We start from the raw sequence: 21,668 nt of genomic DNA on the forward strand, positions 1-21,668 counted from the left end.
GCTCTCAACAGCCAATAGAAAGAAAGGAAAGTTGATTGATAAATATCTTAACCAATAGCTTTGCTTCACGTCTGACCAATCACAGCAGTCCAGCCATATTTGCAGGCGGGGTTTCCACTGTTTTCTTCCGGGACGCCGTAGTCAACCAAAAGATGGCTTCTCTTGACAGGGTAAAAGTGTTAGTTTTAGGAGATTCCGGTAAGTTAAGTATTGTTTTCGCAATTCAGGCTCTTACGTGAATACACCTGTTTGTTTTCAAAGCCATTTGTTTTATTTCCAGTAAACATTTTCTTGTTGCTCTGCTTTAGTCTGTGATTAAGCGACTTAAAACTCTTGCTGAAAGTCTGTTGCAATGACTCTGTAAGCCTGCCTGCCTGACGCAATGTACTTTTCGTGTGTAGAGGTAAATTCGGGCTAAAGGTGGCACATAGTACATACATAGTTTAAAAGCAATAATTCCACCTATTATAATGTTTTCAGACTGGGCATTGATCATCAATTCATGCATTTGCGTGTAAGTAGGTTGCTTAATATGAGACGAATCAACATCAAAAGTTGAAGTTATATAGAAACATGTTTGCCGAATTAAAGAGTGACAGCCAGCTGCTCGCTGAAGATATTTGCTAATCTTCTATAAGGTGTATGCTTTGGTCGAAATGAAGAATATGTTACACTGCTGTGTTTTTTCAATGGAGGCTTGCTATCGTATAAAAGTGGATCACGTCTCCTTAGTTCTGCAGTCAGGAATGGTACCGTATAGCATCACTTCAAGTCAGAAAGTGACTTACAGTCACATATTATGATCTACTGGACAGAATGTGTGCTCCTGTGGCCTGGAGTCACTGCACGAGTTTCTGTTAATCACATCAGAATTGTCAGTAATGCACCTACATTTCTTGTCTTTTGCAGGGGTGGGCAAGTCTTCCTTGGTCCACCTGCTATGCCAGAATCAGGTATTGGGTAATCCATCATGGACTGTTGGTTGCTCTGTGGATGTACGGGTAAGCAGATTGAACACTTCTTAATTCACAAAATTTTTATGGTCTAAAACGTTTTTGCTGACATTTTAAATTAGCCTCAGAACAATATCATACAGCAACCTTTTAAATAACAAAATCTACCTTACTACACTGACTGGAAATTATATTCTGAATATTAATTTTCAACTCAAAGTAACAATACCACAGTGAAAATTAATAAAGAAAATACGGGACCAATTGCAATTATTTTACGTAGTGTTGGGTTGCTTGTGAATTTCCCCCAGAATCAATAAAGTCTTATCCTATAATGTGCATCATAATCTGTTAGGTGTTAATATTTTGTATTATTAATCCAAATCTCAATGTTAACTGGAACATTTGCCTTTGAAATGTAGTGGAGCTGATGTATAGTGTTTCAGATTATCGTAATACTCAAGTAATGTATAAGTACCTCATAACTGTACAGTTCGACTTAAGGTGCTCTGTTACTTTCCACCACTGATGATTCAACACCTTCATGTTAGATAGAAATGAGTACAGCACACACATGTTACAGATACGTAAAGAATAAAAATAATGGAAAGGTCAAAATAACTGTTGAACGACAGGTCCAAGACTATAAGGAGGGAACCCCGGAGGAGAAAACCTACTACATTGAACTCTGGGATGTCGGAGGATCTGTTGGCAGTGCCAGCAGTGTCAAAAGCACCAGAGCTGTCTTCTACAATTCAGTTAACGGTAAAGATCATTTTATGTGATTATTTAAAGAAATATGAAACTATTAAGGTTGCTGTAATTGAGTTATGCCATATCTTTTTGTCAGGTATCATGTTGGTACACGATTTAACAAATAAGAAATCCTCTCAGAATCTCTACCGGTGGTCACTAGAAGCTTTAAACAAGGATTCATCTCCAACAGGAGTTATCGTTTCAAATGGGTGAGTAGAGGGTGGAAAATTTAGACACACTGACACAGTTGTCAAAAATAAAGGACTGAAAATGTCGGATGCCCGGGAGTTAAAGGGAGTAATTCTTCTGTCCCTGCAGTGACTATGATAGAGAGCAGTTTGCTGAGAATCCAGTGCCTTTGCTGCTGATTGGCACAAAGTTTGACCAGATCCCAGAGAACAAACGCAATGAAGTTCTCACTCGGACGGCCTTCCTGTCGGAAGACTTCAATGCAGAGGAGATCAATCTCGTAAGTCAACTTTTTCATTCCTACAAGCTGTCTCAAAGATCAGGGGTGGCTTTCCACACAGGACAATTGTGGATTGGAGGAATGGAAAGTAAATGTAAATATTACATCTGTATGTAGGGAATTGACTACTGTTGTAGTTGTGATAATAATGAAGAACTTGTTTTTAAAAGCACTGGAACTGTGATAAAACCCATCCTCCTATTAAGTGCTTATTTAGATCTGTATGGATTTTGTAATAAGACACTTGAGATGATGCTTTATCAAGTGCAAAATTGGACTGTCACAAAAAAAGAAAAGCATATCTCATCGGTTTATCAACAGAACAGATGGTGCTCCAGTAGTCTTACATGCTGTAGCATTTTAAAGGTTTCCTATTTGTGACATACACGTGGTAGTTTTGTCTTGGATTGCTCTCCCACCAGTAGAATCAAACCTCTGTGTTATAATCGGTCGTAAAAATGAAACCCAAAGACACCTGTAGTCACACTGTAGCCCTTATATGTATCATTTGGAAATCTGAAGCGCTGGTGACACCTAGTGATGGTGTCAAAGAAGACACCAGGGGAGACAGCAATACACACCAAGTTTGTTTTTTTTTTACCAGGATTATGTATTTTCTTCTGCAAACAAAAACAGAAGCCATCAGAACAATTGTAAGATTTTTACCTGAGAAATAAGAGATTTGCTTTATTTGATGTTTGTGGCTAAACTGTAGCCTTTTGTTTTCCTAGGACTGCACTAACCCCAGATACCTTGCTGCAGGCACATCAAACGCAGTGAAGCTTAGCAGGTTCTTTGACAAGGTGAGAAAACCTACGACATCCAGTTATTTTCTGGTTCTGTAGAGACTGTCTTAATAACAATTGCAGTATGGAGATTATTAGTCATACACATACAGATATGCCTATGTGGTGTGGATCTCCACAGGGTACATGTTTACCATATACACAAATGTTATTTAGCCTCCTCCAATATATTAGATATTTGATCATTGCTGACATATATTTATTTAATCTTTAATAATTTGGTATTTGTACAGTGCTCAAAATAATTAGTGTTACGTTTTGAAAACTTTGCACTTTTTATTATATTTAATGTAATGTAAAACCCCCAAATTAAGATTTTTGCCGGGAAGACCTAGTTACTTTTTTATATTGAAAAGTAAGACCAAAACGTAACATTTAGCTAGGACATACTGTATTTAAGGATACTTACTAATTTGTAACCTGACTTTGAATTATTAAGGACAGTCAAGTGGTATCTTCAAAAAATGAAGTTAAAAACCTCTCAATCTCAATTTATCTCTTGTCAGGTAATAGAGAAGAGATATTTCACAAGAGATCCAAGTCAGGTGAGTTTTGCATCTCCAGTTTTTATATTTAACAGAAATATGATCACAGCGTCGTTGTTCTGGTAAAAGGAAATTTTCACCTGAAGATCAGAATTCAGAATTCAGCGGACTAAGATTCATTTTTAAGGTGAACTGTTCCTTTAAAGAAAAGCACAATTTTTTCACTTTCTCTGCAGATACCTGGTTTCACGGACAGAAAACGGTTCAACTTCAAAAGTTTGCACTATGACTGACATCAGTGGTCTGTGGTTTGACCATAACACCTTTGGGCTTTCACACCAGTAAACTATCACACTGACTCACACAGTTTCGAGTCATGCCCCCCTCCCCCGTCATTGCCCACAACTTTGCATTTGTTATTTATTCAAATTCCTCTGAACACCTTTGTCAATGCTATTATATAAAGACTTAAGCTTATGGCACAAAACAGAATTCAACAATAGTAAAGATAAACATGTAGGGTCAGTATATGGTCAGTGAATTTGTGTAATGTAGTTAAGCACATTTCAGAAATTTGAGAGGAAGAAAAAAAGAGATTTACTTGAGCAAGCTGATGTGAAAGGACATATGCTGTAAATGTATAGTGAGATTTTGTGTTAAGTTTTTATTCCACTTTACACTTTCAGTTTACAATCAGTTGTGATTTTTTTTCTGCATTCACAAATGCCAGTTTCATGAATAGTTTTTCAAGACTAAGTTAATTAAATCTCTACATGTTCTCTTTACTAAGTCATGGTATGTAATAAGAAAGCAGAGAAAGGGCAGCACTCTTGGCCTCTGAATAGTGGCTCATTCAACATTCCCCGACCCCTGCATCACTTTCTTAATCCAGGGGAGAAAGAAGGGGACTTTAGTGAAGACATTTGGATACTTGGGATTATTACAATCACCTTTTAAGGTGAAAGCTGTGATACCCTGAAGCTTGCTGTTGCAGACAAGTGGTCCACCGGAGTCACCCTAGAAAAAAGGCAACAGAAAGACTTGATGGAGTAGTCTGTAAGAAAAAGGTTATACTTGTTTTTCATAAATAAAGGAAAACATTTTTCTTCATGCTTAGAGCATTATTTATGTCTTTTGTTATATATATAATGGTTTGATTTGGTAAAGATCTGTTTCAAATACTGTGTGATTACCTCACAAACCCCTCCCTTCTTTCTGTCAAATTTGGTGCACACCATGTGATCAGTCTGAAAGTAATTCTTCCAGATATTTTTGCATTCAAAGCCGAATTGCATCGTCACCATGGTCTCCCTCAGTACATTTGAGGAAGGCATCTCGGCTCCAGTTTTGCCCCAGCCAGCAACAGCGCAGGTAGTGTTGGCTGGGATTTTGCCATCTTTCTTAGGTAGTCCAATGGCCTTCACATACCCATTCAGTGTGGCATTTTGTTTTAACTGTAAAAGAGAACAGAGCAGAACTGGAAGTCAGCATTTACCACATGCTTCATTTGCTATTATGCAATTTATTATCCCCCCCCCGTCACATTTCAATGTGTGTTTGTGTGCTCTTTAAGCAGCATTGTGTTTTTAAGTAAAGCCCTCTAGACCCACATCCTGACCTGCCTCAAATGTGCAAATGTGTGAAATCACCTTGTGCAGCTTTAAGTCTGCATAAGGCTTGGTGAGAAAATGAAACCAAGATGATGGTGATAACTAAATTGTACAAAATATATAAAAAGAATAATTTAAAGCTTTTTAAATACCTAAGTTTTGATATGAACTTGAACATAGTTTTAGTTTACCTGAAGTAACATAATGTCATAATCAAATTGCCCGGTGTATTTCGGATGTGGAAAGTACTCAGCCACTTGGATCCATTGCTGACTTTTCTCTTTCTTGCGTATGTCATGTGCCCCAAGTACCACCGTCATGGGCTGAGGGCTGACAAACAAAGGAACAAATACTGTAAAGACATTTAGTTTATACTTAATTATATTTAGCACTTTGAAATGGACTGAAAACATTGATGATAGAGTCTAACATAACTACACTGACTTTAAAATATATATCACAATATAAAAAGTTCCAGTCATGAAGACCCCCCGATATGGGAATAAAAGAATAATAATAATTATATGTAATAAAAAGCAAATAATTCATACCAATGAACTTGTTAATTGATTGTGATATCAAAACCAGGTTTTCTTGTTGCTCTATGGTTCTACATTGAAGCGTAACAAACTCACTATTTGCAGTGTGCTGCTGTGACAACGAAGTCCTGTCGAATAAGAACCCCGCCACATGAATGGTATCCACCAAACTGGAGCGATGCCATGTAGGGTCTGGAATGAGGCTTTGCAACCTTACCACCCACTATGCCACTCTCAGAAGCCCCTTACAGAAGGACAGAAGGTACATTGATGCACAAATTACAAAATACAAAATCCTCAACAGCCAAGTTAGTATCATTGTTCATATGAGTATAAATATATGATTATCATATATTCATATATATAGAAAAAGCAAAGTGAGGTACTTTATTCCAACTTAATCTGTAGACATGCTGCTCAAAAAGCTATGATCGTTAAAAAGTGATTAAAAAAAAAAGACTATTTATAGTATTTTCTATCATTTTCAAAGAAATCTCATCAGTATATCATCTTACCGGTGATGGGGAGCAGCTGAAAGAGAAATACAACGCAGCATGCGTGGATCATGTTTGTTGTGTATAAGTAAAAACTGAGCAGTGTTGCTGTCAGTGCTCTCCCTATCATCTTTTGTAGCTCTCACAACGGAAACATTGTGGGCAGGTATCAAAATGATTATTGCACAGGAGAGGCATGATCACACTTTTTTTCTCCTTTTTTTTTTTTTGACTGCAGCATGAGTGAGATTTCTTTTTTCTTGTTTTTTGTAAAACTAGATAAAATGGTCAACTCGCCACTTGACGCTGAGCACATACATTGTTGATAAATTATATTGCTGGTAAATCAGTGATGTAAATCTGAAGTGCTTCATTGTTTTATGCACTGTATGTCTCCTTGTGCCTCTATGTGGGGGTTTATGGTTTTATGTCACAGCAAACAACAATACTGGCTGCTGGCTGGCTTGTGGACACTTTTGGAGACTTTATGTTCTTTCTACTTGTACCATATATTTCTGGCCTAAAAATCAATATATCAATAATATATTTACCATCACGTACATACAGTTAAAGATAAAAGTTAATGGTAAACACACACAAAATGCTATCTTTTTTCCTGGCCAGAAGTTCCTTGATGGTATTTCAAAAGACAAACTTACATGTTAGCATTTTACTCCAGAGCTCAAGCACAGTTTTCTTTTCAGAGCCCGTGAACAAACTGATTCTTTGTACCGAACCTGATATGCCAAGCACCTGCTGCCACCTGCTGGAGGTGGTAGCACGACTACAGTCTTCAGAGATTCTGTGGATTTATTGAGGTCGATGTAATATCTTCTTATCTAATCTTCAACAGCCAACATGTGAGCATGGAATGCTATTGAGGGTTGTATAATGCACTGGGAATGTGGGAGAGTGGTGTCTGATTAATCTTTGACTCAAGGGTCTTTGTTGATAAACTGTCCTGGCTTCAGTGTCATTGAACGTCTACTGACCACTAGAGAGAGCTATAGGCATTTGGTGTGCACAAAATATACTTATGAAAGAAAATGAGCAGCCCAGTCCTCATGTAGTCTTACTTCTGGTACTGTAATGTTTATAGTCATGGTAATCCCATAAATCATAATCATAACTCCCTCTGTTACCTGTTTGTTGTTAGTAGAGCAGCCTATTACTGTTTTGACCTGCTGCAAACGTCATGCTTAGCTAGACACCAGGTTCTGACAGCGATCCTGAGGAATCTCAGTCCAATACCCTCCAGCTCTCTAATATTCTTGGGTTTATGTGCTGCAACCACCTTCTTCAAATCCCACCAGAGATGTTCTATGGGATACAACTCAAGCATCTGTGACGGTCAGTCTAGTATCTTCCAGGACTGTTTTCTGAAGCCAAGTCCTGGTGGACTTTGAGGTATGCTTGGGATCACAGTGTTGTTGGAAGGTCCATTGACCAAAGCTTCAGCTTCCTCACAGACTGCATGATGTTTTCTCCCACAATTTCCTGATACTTGATTAAATCCATCTTGGCCTCCAAGCATGGAGGGCAAGATGCTACATGTATGCTACATGCTTCACTGTAGGCAGGGTGTTCTTTTCAGCATCTGCCTCATTCTTCCTCTTTCAGACATATCACTGGTCCATAGACCTGAAAAGTTCCAGTTTTGTTTCATTTCATTTTTTTTCATGTCTTGTGCGTTTGGATCAGTAGTGGTGTACATCTTGGAGTTTGGTCATGGAGGCCTTCAAGTGTTTAGTATTCGCCTTACAGCAGGAACTAAAACCTCACTACCTGCTGCCACCAAGTCTTGCTGCAGGTCTGTCATTCGAGGGTTTTTGGCCTCCTGCGTCCTCAGAAATCTGGTGCCAACCATTGATAATTTCCTCTTGTGCCACGTCCAGGTAGTGTAGCCAGTGTTCCTTCAGCTTTGAACTGGTGAACTATACTTCCAACAGTATCTCTAGAGACATTCAGTGCCTTTGCTATGTTTTTATATCATTTTCCTTGTTTGTACAAGGCAGTGGTTTTCCTCTCTTAACTTTTTGGACGATTCTCTTGACTTGACCTTGACCCATATTTCTAACATTTAACCAAGCGTCACTGTAAACAAACCCCTATTCAGTTCAGGTATTTGATGTGTTCTATCTTATGCACACCTGATGCAACTAATGAGGCCCTTGATTAGTTGCATCAGGTGTGCTAGAAAAACATCTGATTTGCAAATGAGGGGCTCTATTCAGGGGGTTGAATAATTTTAATGCTGCAGCAGTCACTAAAAGTGGCATTTTGTGTTGAGCTACTTCAATTGTTCTTGCTTGAGTTGTTCCTTGAACACAGCTGAAAATTTGTAAATTTTGCCAATACACCTAATTTGCAATGGTTGTTGAATCATTTTGAGTGCAACTGTATACTATATGAATTATAGTCAGCACTTTATTGTCTATTATAGTTTATAGTCAAACATTATAGGTTACTGAGAATTTCCATGGCTGTGCTTCTTTTTCCTTTTAGGCTTGTAATGTAAGTCTGCAAGTGAAATTATTGTTTTTGAACTATCAGGCCGGGGTCGTTTGGCCCTCACATGCAGTTAGACAGAGAAATATACAGTACACAATACCTTACAGATGCTGGTGACATTTACAATACATGTTTCCTCCATGGCACATTCCTGTGATTGCAAGAGAGTAAGTGGTGCTAATGTAGAATTATGAGGCAATACGAAACAGTTTGTGGATTGTGTCAATTTTTAGGTAATCTAAGTTCTGATCTTAATGGATCAATATTAAACTGATTGTGACACATATACTTGTAGAGTTGGACAGGATTGATAGGAGTCCTCACCTTTTTTAATTTGCAGATGATTAGGCTTTATTAAATTGCCCTAATGTAACTTGAGAGTGCTCGTCACTGCATCCTATAATATGTGCAAAAACCAGATAATCTGGCACAAATTAATTTAGTAGTAATGAGTCAGAACTCAACTTTTGAAGTCAAGTACATTTAATATGACAGTATTGTTAACTGTAGCCTAGAAAATTAGCTTCCTGTATAATGGCCATCTATGCAGTTTTACAATGCAAATTCGCACAGGAGTTTACACTTCTTTAATAACAGGAAGACCTGCTAATAGTAGTAGAGCTTTCAGTTTTACACCAGCAAGACCCCAACCTCTGCCAGGAAGGCAGAGAGGGAAACCACAGAGGGAAACAAAGGAGTGTGGGTGCAAACAGATGATTAAAAAACACCAGACTGGTGGAGGTGACTGGTTTTTAGTAAGAAGTGAGTAATATTCACACCGACACCACTGCAGCACTTTGGGTTGCTAATTATATTTCAGTGCTTAGCTCTCCTTTTACTGTACAGAACTAAGGAAGACAAAAAACACAAAACACAGAGAGAAGACAGAGGGATGATGGAAGTTAACGATGGCAAAAGAGACAAAAGACAAAAAAAAATAAGAACGCAAATATAAATAAACAGAAAATAGAAGCAACAGAAAATAAACCAATAAAAAGAATTAAAAAGACTAGTAAGAGAAGATGTTAATACTGAAAGTGATAGTAGTGCAGTTTGTGCACTGTGTTAGAGTTGGATGTGTGATGTCTAGCACTGCCTCATCAATGAAGTACCCTCTTGACAGGTTTCAAATCTAGCATCACTTTGTGAACAGCTCTCTGTTCATGATAACGGCCTCTGAGAGCCTCTGATTCAGTTCTGAAAACTACTGCTCACAGGCAAACCTTGACAGTGATTGTATTTATCAACTTCCAGGTATTGCATTGTCCTCAGGGAATAATCTCACAAGATACAGCTGTAAAACAGAGTTCTGTTAACTGTACAGTTAAACAAGTAGAGAAATCAAATGAAAATTAGTAATTGAATTTTTCATGAATTATGCAACTGGGGCCAATTAGTACAAACATTGTAGCACCCATGGCCCCCCAGTGCAATTTCAACACTATTAATTATGAATGATTGCCTGAAAGTCTGTATTGTATGTGCTGTTAGCTGGTGTATTCACCAAAACAATGTAAGAATTAGGCTAGTAGCTAGTGTTGTTAGCTATTTGTCGAAATCAGATGTATTAACAACATGAAACTGTTTGTCATTTAGTTCCAAAGTTCTAAAGACATCAACTTTAGTGCCTTAAATTCAGAGATGTGATCAGCTTTTGTTTGGATATTTTGCCAAGAGCTGTGAACTTCAAATATGGCAGCTTAATGGTGCTATAATACCTTTAGTGTTCTGATAAAGAAAAGTCTGTGAATGCAGCAAAACGTATTGGCACAAGTGTTACACATAAGCACTAGAACAAAGTCATCTGTTGTAACAACTCAATAACCAAATTGACTCTCACAAGCAGTAAAACCATCTTGGACTGGACAAGGATATATATTGTATATTAATAAATAAATCCATGACAAAGTTAAAAAATACACATTTTATTACATGTGAGGTTTGGTCTTCAGAGAATGGCTTCAATCAGTCATTTCCAGACAACGTGGCAATAGCACTAAATCAATCAATCAAGTTTGTCACATGTAAGACTTGTAGAGCACCCTTACTGTATGAAGCATGTATTGTGCACATACACACTATAGGGACACATTACACACACGCACACACACGCGCTGTACAGCAGTGTTTCCCCTCTGTTAGTCACTATTATTCACTTCATTACAGAATTAATACAACCAAATAAGTGATGCATTAGAAACTCTACTCTCGCTTTCTCTTTACAGTCCCCCTCCTACAACACCTGCGGGTGCACAGCAAGCAGCATTTCAGTGTTAACCACAGAACAGTCAGGACAATGATGACCAACAAGCCGATGACATCCAGGCAGTGGTACTGAATCCAGTTTAACTCATGTGCAGCTACCCTGAGGTGCTCGGCTCCCTTGTGTCTCATGACGAACTCAGCCCAAAAAACAGCTAGGTCCAAAGGCTCAACAGGACGGTCCAGATGTATCTCAGACAGCGTCACTATCTTCTCTTTGTAACTGAGGGGGAAATAATATTTGAAAAACTTAAGTTAATAGTTTTGATCACCACAAGAAGTACAGCATGTTATATCCTCACAGACTACATTAGTCAAATTACTATATTTGTCACTGTTAAAACTATAAATTAGTATGAAAACTGCAAATACTTTGCCCTATAAGAACAACAGCAATAACAAATTTGTACCCCTTTTAATTACAGGGTACCTAAAGCACCCTGAGTAGAAAGACTCATCAATACAAATACATGTTCAGTATTTCAATTATCACAGATACAGCAAATAGCTGTAGGCCTATATCATCAAGTCCTTTTAGAGTATATTTACAGGGAAAGATAAAAATAAAAAACATTCTTGGTAGTAGGCGAACATAGATGTAAACAATGCATTTAAAAGATTTTTAAAAATTAGCAAATATTTTTCTGCCCTCAACACATTTGTCAGACCTGAAGGATGCACACAATGTGTTCTGAATGTAAACATAATTTCTTTTGTGCACATGAAAACTTCACAGGGCACCTTTAGGAGCGAAATAACAAACAGAGGAGTGAGAGAGATATCAAACAAGTGCAGCCTCAACACGCCCATGCAGTCCCGAGAGGTCTGATTAGGCAACATAAGTGAAAACACATGTGCGGGTGGAGCATGGGTGTGCAGGGACCCGACAGGAAAATAAATGCTGAAAATAAAACATGCTCTCACGTGCACACAAACATACTTTGAGTATGAAGTATGTCAGATAATAAAAAGTCACAGTTAGGTGACTTTGTGAGTAACTCCACAGGGCCCCTTTAATTTCTACCTTCTTTAGAAGTGAATTTTATGATGTAACATATGTAACAACTAACTAAGCTACAGCGTCTTACCTTTTGTTATGGATGATTTTATTTAGTGCAGCCACTAGTTTTTCGGCTGTCACATCAAAAATACTGAGTTTCTCTGCAACGCCGCGGGTCACCATGCGGTTGACGTTCTCTCCCTGGTCCCCAAACAGTGGAAACATCAACATGGGTACAGCATTACAGATACCCTCGTAAATACCGTGGGTACCTCCGTGAGTGATGAAGACTTTAGCTTTGGGATGCGCTGAGGAACACAGGAACAAACACAAATGCCAGTCCAGTCCTTCACAAACCAATTATAGGTAATATTATCAGAATATACTTTGGTTAGTTTGAATGGCATGATTTATGACATGGTAGCAGCACCTCATACGTTTGCATGGATAAAACTAAACATACCTAGGAGGTCATTCTGAGGTAACCACTTCATAAGTCTGACGTTCTTGGGTGCATCTTTAGGTGTGACACCAGTGTATCTCCACAAAACCTGAAATATAAATAACATGTCTTCATTTTTTACATTTGATGTGCAAACTATTTACATAATGAACCGAGAGTTTGTCGAGATTACAACGGGGGGACAAAGGCCTATGGTTCAGACTGATTAGGGATTATATGCTGAGTGTGAAAATGTTTGCTATGCTTGTGTAGTTGGAAACTTGTGCATTGTGTTTTACCAGAAGAGAGTAAATAGCAGTCAAACAAAGGTTATCAATAGAGCTGTTGTCATAAACTGATATAGGTTAGTAGTTTGAATCTAAGTAAAGTGGTTTGAGATCATCATTGTTACCCTTTGAGGGATTTGCCGAAAGGCATCAAAGAACTGTTTGGCCATGTTCTCGGGCATGTTGGACACCATTGAGCCCAGGGTAAAGACAATAAAGCCGTCGTCTCCTGAGCCTTCTACAAACTCCTCCAAGTCCTGCAGGAATGTTGGAAAAGAGACAAAATGGCAACATTGTATTCAGCAGTAAAATTAAAGACCTTCAGTTTGACATACCAAAGCAAGCGATGAGACCCACCAATGTAGCCATTCCACTCACACCACAGTGGGGGGTTTGCATGAAGTAATGATGAATAACTGGATTGCTTTAGATGCTCAGGAAGAATAGATCACTGAAGCAATAGAAATGATTAAGTTGGAAAAGGTTGCAGATGCAAAATAATGAGACGGAATGAGTACTGTCACTATCAATAAAAAAAAAAGGTCATAATTTCTATTTTATTTCATTAATTATTTTTCATTCATTGTGGTCTTCCTCCACTGTTAGTGTTGATTTACACGTGTAATATTATAAAAAAGGAAACAAAGCACAACCTTGACACAGGTCTCTACCTTCTTTTCTTAGATTACACTGATCAAACAAGAAAGAAAATCAAGAAATCTACTTTTCCTTGCTCAGATTTCACATTGAATCAGAAGCCTATTCTTTCACAGGTGTTAAAAGCCAGTTCTTGGTAAATCATCATAAATAATTTCTTACTTTGAGAGCACACACTGCAAGGTGCAGAGCCACGGGAGCTTCAATTAAAATCCTTAAAACTTAAAACTCGTAGCACAACTCCTCTCCAATACACCATGCTGTATTTACCAAAGGTTTACGGCTGTTTAGCCGCCATTATCGTGGCCATTATAAACATAACAATCAAAGCAATCTCTTATGTCCTTTTGGCCCGAGTGTTTTTCCTCCTGAAACATTATCTCCTTATTCAGTACTTGAATAGGGACTGTACTGGAATACAGTATGCACTGAATAGTCTTTTAAGCCAAGGACAAAGATACTCAATCAACAACAAGCTGGATAAACATATTTTGGACATATTATCACCATATGAAGTTATTTTGGCCACGGTGCTAACAGATACTTTTTAATGCACATGCCATGCAGCAGCATTAGCATTCAGTTGGAGTTGTGTTTCTGGGCCACCAGCTGAATCTGAGGCCATCTAAGGTCTCTCCTGTTCGCTCTGTTTTGGTCTCAGCTAACTTCTGAGAAACATGTGTGGCTCTTTAACAGCTAGGTGATCTGCTCGCTGCTGACACATGTAAATGAGAGCATTTGCAGACTTTGTGCTAAAGAATGTGCTAAAACAGATTAAAATGCTTTGCAGAATTAGGTGACAACTCCACATACATTGTCATTTGATCAAGAGGTGATATAAAAGTATTGATTGGTGATCATTTTCTGGTTTTGAGTGTAGTTTTTATTATTTAAAGGTTTAAGGGTTGTACTGTAGCCTTTTTGAACACAAAGCAAGTGTATGTGATTTGCTTCAAGTCAATCTAGATGTTTACCCGGCATTTTTAATACTCACCGCTGGCAGAGGAGCTTTCTTTGCACAATTGATACCTCCAATTAAAACCATGTTTGGCAAGAGAGGTCTGGGCCACTCAAAAGTAAAGTCATATCTGAGAAGCCAGATAGCAGCATGACTAAGAAGGTCCTTGTAGGTCATGTTGTCTCCTACATACCTGCTGACCAGATCGTCAGCGGAAGCAAAGATTATGCTGCACATGTAGGACTCCACAAAAGACATGATCATGTTCTTGACTCTTTGTGGGAAAGTCATGACGTCTGTATTACCAGAGAAGTAAACAGGAACGTAGGAACGAGGCGTGGGGCACTGGTTTGCCTTTGTATCCAGCTCACATGGAAGTCCACGCAGGAAATAAACAGCTGGAATGGAAAGGAGATGAGCCAGGACGGAGCCGCAAGGCAAAAAGGGGTCTGTAAGCATAAGGTCAAAGCCCTCTCCCTTCAGTCGACTCATTAGCGACTGGTTGTCCAGCAAAGTCTTGCAACCTTCCACTTGAAGAGAAGAAAAGTTAACCAAACGCTGCACATTGATAAACAAGTCTGTGATTTCTGGTGGCTTGATGAACACTCCATCACTCAGCTCGTTGAATTTTCCATCCAGATCAGCTTTGCTGTAGGACACTTTGTAGACCTCAGTCTTGTAGCTCTCTGATCCACCGATCAACAGGCTGCTTTCCGGCACCAGCACCAAGACTTCATGGCCCCTTCTGCTGAGCTCCTTCACCATTATCTTCATGCTAAGCCAGTGGCTCCCATCCACGGGCATAACCAGCACCTTCCCCCCCTGAACAGGCCCCAGACTGAGGCAGCACAGCCAGGCCACCAGCCCCAGTGTAGGAAACCCCACCCCGCTGCTCATTGTGTGCTCTGTGTCCTGCAGACTGGCTTGTTGTACGAGCGAGTGGTGGCTGTTCTTAAGAGGAGGCTTTATATGTGTGTGTATGTGTGTGAATGAGTGTGTGTATATGATCCTCAGGAAGTTAAGGCTGAGTTTGCAGGCGGGCCATTATATAACCACCGGAAGGCAGGGAGAGTGGAGATTCCCGGTGGAATTTGTGGACAAGTCTGGCATTTGGAGTTTGTCTCCAGTTAATCATTCTCTTATGGGGTTTTGTGTATTGTCTTTTCACTTCCTAGCTGTCCTGTACTGACAAAATGCAACTTTTACACCGTAAGGATAGTTCTTATATTGTGTAAAAAAGTGTGGTCTCAGCATTATAAATGCAATATGTTTATCCAATGAAATATGTTAGCAGAAATAGGATTAGTTTCTTTTGAGATATCAATAGTAAAAATCATACACTGTGCTCCATTTATTCATCATACTAACTGAAATTTCTGTTTGTATTTTTAAATTTTTATTTACTTGTTCCAGCTAACAGTTAGTAAGACTTGCAAGTCATGGTGGCTATGCAGCTTGTAATACCTACTGATTGCTGATTGCTGTTTACTTTGGCTGTTCCCTCTCTCCTCCCCCTGAAAAACAGACACGTGTGTGCCTCACGGACTATTACGTGTGCACTCTTTCTACCTCCTTTTTTTCCTCCCACTCTTTCTAGTCGTTCACACAGTCACATATACCTACAACCATCGCGTGCAAAGCCAGTCGTAATAGGACACCAGCACCCTCCTGTTTGAAGGGAGGGTGATAACATCAAACCAACAATGCAATTCGTGGAATTTTACCCTTGGTTACAACTTGCTTTATTTTAGAGAGTAACTGTTGCACTGGCTGTAAAATTGATTGAGTTATTAGCTCATTCCAGTATCAGAGTATCAGGAGTCAAGTAAGTTGAGCTTTATGAATCAAGAATGAATGAATGATGCAAAGAACACCACCAGATTCTCTGATCTGTCTCTTTATTTTCATTTCTTCACAATGTAACCAACTAACTGCAGAAGCTGTCAGGGTAGCACAAAAACCTTTTACAGATTTAGGTGAATGATCATCTGTTCTTGAAAAAATAATAGACAATGTCCACACAAAACTCACCGGTGAATGTGTAGCTGTCAGAAAACTCTCTCCAGGGTGGAGACATCTGGAAAAGTTAGTCTCACAATTAGTGTGGAGTGGGAGAACAAACCTTTTGGAAGATAATGACTTAAACTTGCAGGGGGCTGCCGGGGGCAGTATAGACCTGAGCAGAGTAGCCAGGCTGTGTCTGTCCTGCTTCTTACAGTTTTGTCAATTGCTGACTGAAATGTAAAAAATGTAATTTGAAATGTCAAATAGGATCTTAAAGACCCTTCCCCCAAGACAGAGGGAAACTCTATATATTCTTATATCAAATGTCTTTATTGGACATATTTAAATGCTCTCACTGCACATGTAATTACAGTTTAATTTCCACAATGTTCGATCATTCTGAATCATCTTCCATATAGACTTTGACTTACTAACCTGATTACATTCTATAAGAGTTTAACACATAATGAAGGGGTATATGTATAAATATGCATGACCAGATAAGGTCTGTTCGATTCTTACCACTGTGCCACGCGGTAGCCTGCACACAGAAAATGCTGGTTCTTCAGCAGTGGGGTGGTTCTTTAGAGGTTCTCTATCAGTTTTTCAGCTTAGTTTCGTTATTTTGGATAAAGGTTTTCATTTGGCAAAGGTGCTTTGTAGCACCTTCATAATCTACTGTTTCCCACTTAAAGTGGCTCCCTTATGATTACAATTCTTAAAACCACTTTTAGTGCTTTTTAGCGCGATTTTTATTCAGTGTGTATGAGTTTGTTACTTATTAACTGCTGTGAAAGGCCAAGACTGCTGATGCAGACAAATGGTGGCAAATAGCTGCAACACTTAGGTGGAAACAAACCAGATAAGGATGTTCACCGCCTTGACGAGAGGGAGGACGGCTCCAAGGTATAAGAGTTTTTTCTGTGTGCATACAACAAATTAACCTTTGTGCTGTGTACCATGCTATGAGCATGAGCAATACTGCAAGTGTTTTTTCTCTCGTTGTTTGTTGTCAGAGTGGGTTGGCCACTTCTGTTTGCGTAAATCCTTTGAACTACTCATCTACTTCTTTGAGCTACATGTGGATTAAATATGCCAGACACCCAGCAAGGCAGACAGAGATGATTACATCATCATATGTGTTGAGGGGATTAGCCAAATTAAATTCTCTAACAGATTAAATTAGAGTGTATTGTTAACTAGCCTGTTTTGTTGTCACTCACACCTCTTGATTAGTCCGACCCACAACCTATTGTTTTGGTTCACCTTTGTTGTAATGGTGTAAAACATTGCTCTGAATGTTGATCTTCACAAGATTTCATGACTCTTGTGAACTCTTTGGAAAAGATCTTTTTCTCCAATCTGAAATCAATTTTCATGTCAATAAGACAATTCTTCCACAGGGGGCTGCATCGAACAATTTCTGTAACTTTCCAAAACTTAAGAATTACTTGTGTACACATTAATGAAACCACTGTCCACAAATGTGGGCTGTCATCTCTATTTAACCTATTACTGTGTCTACTATTACTATTATTATCACTATTATTATTACTGTGTCTCACTCTCTATGATAGGTTTTTCACCCTGCCTTCAAGTGTGGATGTTCAGAAAAAGTATACTACTACAATATGTACCTTAACTTAAGGTATCAGGACTTCTCTCTCGACCCCCCTCCACTGAAACTTGAACATACCTGCCGGGCCATTTATCACCAGCCTGGACCCAGCATCCAGTTTTAAAAAGCAAGTTGAAAGAGAATAATTATATGTACACCACGAACTGCAAAAGTATCAGAGGACAGGTAAATGAAAAAAGGGCCAACTATGTTTTTTCATTATTACTGACAACGTTTCAGTCCTACTTTCTCTTTGTCTGGTCAACATGCTGTTTAAATATGGGTGCGGTTTCCATTTTTTTAAGCATGTTGTCCAGATGAGGATCCAACTAGGATCAAAACATTGTCAGTCATAATAGCTTTTTTTTTGTGGCATGGATCAGGTGATGCCCCTTTTTTCAACAACACAACTTAAAAAGCAAGACTACAACTGACACTATCTGCAATGTTCAGAGTAAGGGGGAAGTTAGGCTGTTCAAAAATGAAGAACTGTGCGTGAGGTGAGGAGGAGTCTGGAGGAGCTGAAGTTTCACAACCCCCAACAACACAATCACCATGCACTATCCTTGACCTTTTTTCTCTCCCGTCTTTCAGGTTTTGGCACCTTCTTTCTTCCATACAGACATGCAATTTGTAACGCTGACGTTGTTTATCTCTGTGGTTTGACTAATGACCTTCGTGAGAGCTGGCTGGAGACTCGCCCTGATTCTGTGGATGATTCTAAGCCTGTTAATAATTTGCACTTTGCTGCATAATCGTGAACGAAAGTTTTAAATTTAGGCACTGTGACTAATGTCTGACAATTATTATAGATTTCCGAGTTTTTTTTTCTTACACCACACAACAGGAAAATAGTGCTGAAAAAATTACATCCATTTTTTACTCTCCAGCATTTTCACCTCAGCATCTATCTGCCAGGCTGGGGCAGTTTGACAGCACAGAGGTGCCTTTAGAAATATAGTTTTTCTATAGTTTTTCTCTGCTGCACACGTGGCTGGACTGCACAATTAACTCTAGTTTTCCTGTATTTCCCCCTTTTGGTCAGTTCTGTCTCCACAAATCAACCTAAGAGAGCAAAGAGGGAGCCATTTCAACCATTCTGACATGGAAAAAGCAGACAAAAAGGCTCCGTTTGGGTTGATATGTGATGCTCTATGTGAATACAAGATGAAAGATGTTACTTTCATGTTGGAATTTTCTTACACTGGTAGTCTTGATCTGGACAACTTCACTACTCTGACCTCTGAACTCTCCAGATGCTCCACTGGGCTCTACTGACACTGGAGCTGTGCAGCAGTGTTGCCTGCTCTGGTTCTGTGTGTGTGGTCTCTTGGGAGGTTTGTTTTGTCTGATGTGTACTTGGAAGTCCTTTAATAGCACTCCAACCCAAAACACAATCATAAAAATACCTTTTGTCTTACTTAGATACATAAATTGTGTAGACAGCTGCCTTAATTAAAATGAGTAAATATCTAATCTCTTGCATGAGCGACTGAAAAATGCATCTGAAAAGCTTCCTGTGTAGACACAGTGTGTGTAGGCAGCTTCAGTATGTGATGTTGTTCTCTAATAACAAGGGTGGGATGTGAAACCCTCAAACCACCTTTAGACATCATTTTTTTTTCAGTCATACTGTGTAGTTTTTTTTAACCTTTTATATATTTTCTCTCAGATTAATCTACTTTTTGACAGGAGGCTATGTCATCTTGATATAGTTATAAGGCTTTGGTCCTTGTACCCAGAATATTGAAATACACTGTGTTACTTTGGACTGAGGGACATTTTGAAATATTTCTTGAAAACCAGGATGGGCAGTTAAAATATCTACATTACCATTACATTTTACCATTACTACAAGACAGATGTCATTCAATCAACATTTTCAGCTCCAAATGACATCTAAGGCTTTCATACAATCGGATCAAAGCTCAGTGTGAATGCAATTAGATTAAACACGCTACAAAATTAACAATGTGCCATTATGGAAAACAAGAAGATAGTGTTATTTGTCAGTTTGCAGTCAAGCTCATGCCTGTCGGCTAAATTTGCCTGCACAATTGAATAAAAAAAACACACAATTAATTACCAATCAATACAAACTGTTTTTAGGGATTTCTATTTATTGCACAATTTGTGTCAATTATGTTCATATGTTGATGTATTTTCATTCCCAGTATAATTTTAATTAAAATGTTCAAACAAGAGAAACATCTGACTTCTTAACTGCTTTGAAGACATCCAAAAAAAAGGCCTTTCATGGGAAACTCTTGTGCTAGTGTAGCTTTGATGTTGCTGCAAACTCTAAAGTGATTGTACTGTTTAACCAGATGGTGGTGCCATATCCACACAAACGCCCCCAAACGGACACGTTCTGTTGTCGATCAAAAACAAGATTGTGACATAGAACACTGCGTGGAAATCTTCTTTCTTTTACAATTTAATGCCGTCACATAAACAGATGCGCATTTCTAATTCTCCCCTGCAAGTTCAGTTGTTGTTGTTTTTTGCACTAGTTTGCTGATAATCTCTACTGGTGGTAGAAGTGAAGAGACATTTGATGATACAATTACTAACTAGTCAGCTGTGTGTTATTATCACTTAAGGCTAAGTGGACCAATCGTACAAAACCCTGATAGATTTGTGTAAAGATTTCCAGCAGACAAACAATGCCACAACGAGTCAGTTACATAATCCTATAAAGTAACTGCACCACAGTTCTCTTTACAGTGGTGAAGTCCAGCTCATAGAAGTTAATTGCAGCCTGATATCAGAGTCCAGAGTATGGGACAGTGGGGTCGCAAGTCTTGGCTTCACCAAGCTCATGAAAATCATTTGTTGGCAGTAAGTAGTATAAGTATGTCAGTAAGAATCAGGTATTATTAAAGTAGGCCAAGGGACAGTGTAGTTTACAGAAGGTGTGGTTCTAACGTTCATGTTTGGTAGAAAAAAGCTGATAAGTGTAACTGTGTACATAGCAAGCAGGGTGCACCCTCTCTCTTTCTTCCTCCTGCTTTCACTCAAACATGTCACATCGAGTGTGGGCGAGTCTCTAATGGGGAGATCTTGTTGGTATTCCAGTTTTGAGCAACATCAGATCAGCTCAGTTAAGAGTCATTCTGCTAAAACGCTCTGCTCTTGTCTCCCTGTATGTAATAAACACTGTCATATGAGAGCGTCATTTAATACCAGCAAGAAGATTACAGTTAGTTCAAAGTATCCAGGCTGTGAAATGAAGCAGGCACTTTTTTCTTGTTGCAAAAAATATTTCATCTCAAAGTCTTTTATTAGATATGTAAACATGCTCCAGGTTTATATAATCAAAAAATGGACTATACTCTGAGTCAGAGGGCAACTTTACAACAGATGTGGCTTTGAAAACTCTTAATTAGCCTGCAGTAGTAAAGATTTGACATTTGTCTATAATATTTTAACTGCACCCAAGTGTGACTACTCTCACAGAAAGGACGGCGGGCACTGTAATATGCTGTAAGGTGAGACACTCACACTGAACCGATACTGCTCCACTAGTGCAATCAGCAACATTTTGTTCTGAACTGCTCTTCTTGAGTTTCACTGTTTCACCTTTATATTTTGCCTGTGTTGCGTCACTCCTTCAAACACAAATGTTCATTCACTTTTATACAGCCATTAAATCTTAAATGCAGAGACAGTTTATATTGATTAGTCTTTCAAACATTCAGCAGATTATCTGATTAGTTCCAGATATAATCTGAAGGTTTAATTATGAAACTGCAGGGCCTGCAGTGTGCAAAGTTATTTTTCCTGTCAAGTGAGATGTTTGGCTGTAACCACATGA

General features: G+C 38.7%; 3 protein-coding genes across 3 annotated transcripts; 1 reads left to right on the forward strand and 2 right to left on the reverse strand.

Moving 5' to 3' along the window:
• The first annotated feature begins 133 nt into the window (after positions 1 to 133).
• rabl3 (RAB, member of RAS oncogene family-like 3) lies at positions 134 to 4,579 on the forward strand. The gene is made up of 8 exons (XM_070837810.1): positions 134 to 198; positions 910 to 1,001; positions 1,589 to 1,718; positions 1,804 to 1,918; positions 2,028 to 2,178; positions 2,910 to 2,981; positions 3,491 to 3,529; positions 3,706 to 4,579. The coding sequence occupies exons 1-8, from the start codon at positions 153 to 155 to the stop codon at positions 3,760 to 3,762; spliced, it is 702 nt and encodes a 233-aa protein (XP_070693911.1). The 5' UTR covers positions 134 to 152; the 3' UTR covers positions 3,763 to 4,579.
• LOC139208205 (granzyme B-like) lies at positions 4,319 to 6,241 on the reverse strand. Its single transcript, XM_070837809.1, has 5 exons — positions 6,134 to 6,241; positions 5,715 to 5,862; positions 5,271 to 5,409; positions 4,663 to 4,923; positions 4,319 to 4,486 (listed from the first exon to the last, which is right to left on the reverse strand). The coding sequence occupies exons 1-5, from the start codon at positions 6,183 to 6,185 to the stop codon at positions 4,319 to 4,321; spliced, it is 768 nt and encodes a 255-aa protein (XP_070693910.1). The 5' UTR covers positions 6,186 to 6,241.
• Positions 6,242 to 10,532: 4,291 nt separating this feature from the next.
• Positions 10,533 to 15,573, reverse strand: LOC139208240 (UDP-glucuronosyltransferase-like). The gene is made up of 5 exons (XM_070837850.1): positions 14,266 to 15,573; positions 12,740 to 12,871; positions 12,349 to 12,436; positions 11,974 to 12,193; positions 10,533 to 11,108 (listed from the first exon to the last, which is right to left on the reverse strand). The coding sequence occupies exons 1-5, from the start codon at positions 15,124 to 15,126 to the stop codon at positions 10,826 to 10,828; spliced, it is 1,584 nt and encodes a 527-aa protein (XP_070693951.1). The 5' UTR covers positions 15,127 to 15,573; the 3' UTR covers positions 10,533 to 10,825.
• Between the last annotated feature and the right edge of the window lie 6,095 nt (positions 15,574 to 21,668).

This window comes from Pempheris klunzingeri, chromosome 10 (assembly GCF_042242105.1).
Source record: "Pempheris klunzingeri isolate RE-2024b chromosome 10, fPemKlu1.hap1, whole genome shotgun sequence".
Lineage (NCBI taxonomy): Eukaryota > Metazoa > Chordata > Actinopteri > Acropomatiformes > Pempheridae > Pempheris > Pempheris klunzingeri.

Bases quoted from the DNA above. Each gene is read 5' to 3' on its own strand.
- LOC139208205 (XM_070837809.1), bottom strand. From the start codon at position 6,185: ATGATCCACGCATGCTGCGTTGTATTTCTCTTTCAGCTGCTCCCCATC. The intron at 5,863-6,133 runs GTAAGATGATAT...TCCTTCTGTAAG, and splicing joins TCAGCTGCTCCCCATCACCG to GGGCTTCTGAGAGTGGCATA. The intron at 5,410-5,714 runs GTGAGTTTGTTA...TTTGTTTGTCAG, and splicing joins ACAGCAGCACACTGCAAATA to CCCTCAGCCCATGACGGTGG.
- LOC139208240 (XM_070837850.1), bottom strand. From the start codon at position 15,126: ATGAGCAGCGGGGTGGGGTTTCCTACACTGGGGCTGGTGGCCTGGCTG. The intron at 12,872-14,265 runs GTGAGTATTAAA...ACATTCCTGCAG, and splicing joins AGAAAGCTCCTCTGCCAGCG to GACTTGGAGGAGTTTGTAGA. The intron at 12,194-12,348 runs GTATGTTTAGTT...TGTGTTCCTCAG, and splicing joins ACCTCAGAATGACCTCCTAG to CGCATCCCAAAGCTAAAGTC.
- rabl3 (XM_070837810.1), top strand. From the start codon at position 153: ATGGCTTCTCTTGACAGGGTAAAAGTGTTAGTTTTAGGAGATTCCG. The intron at 1,002-1,588 runs GTAAGCAGATTG...GTTGAACGACAG, and splicing joins GTTGCTCTGTGGATGTACGG to GTCCAAGACTATAAGGAGGG. The intron at 3,530-3,705 runs GTGAGTTTTGCA...CTTTCTCTGCAG, and splicing joins TCACAAGAGATCCAAGTCAG to ATACCTGGTTTCACGGACAG.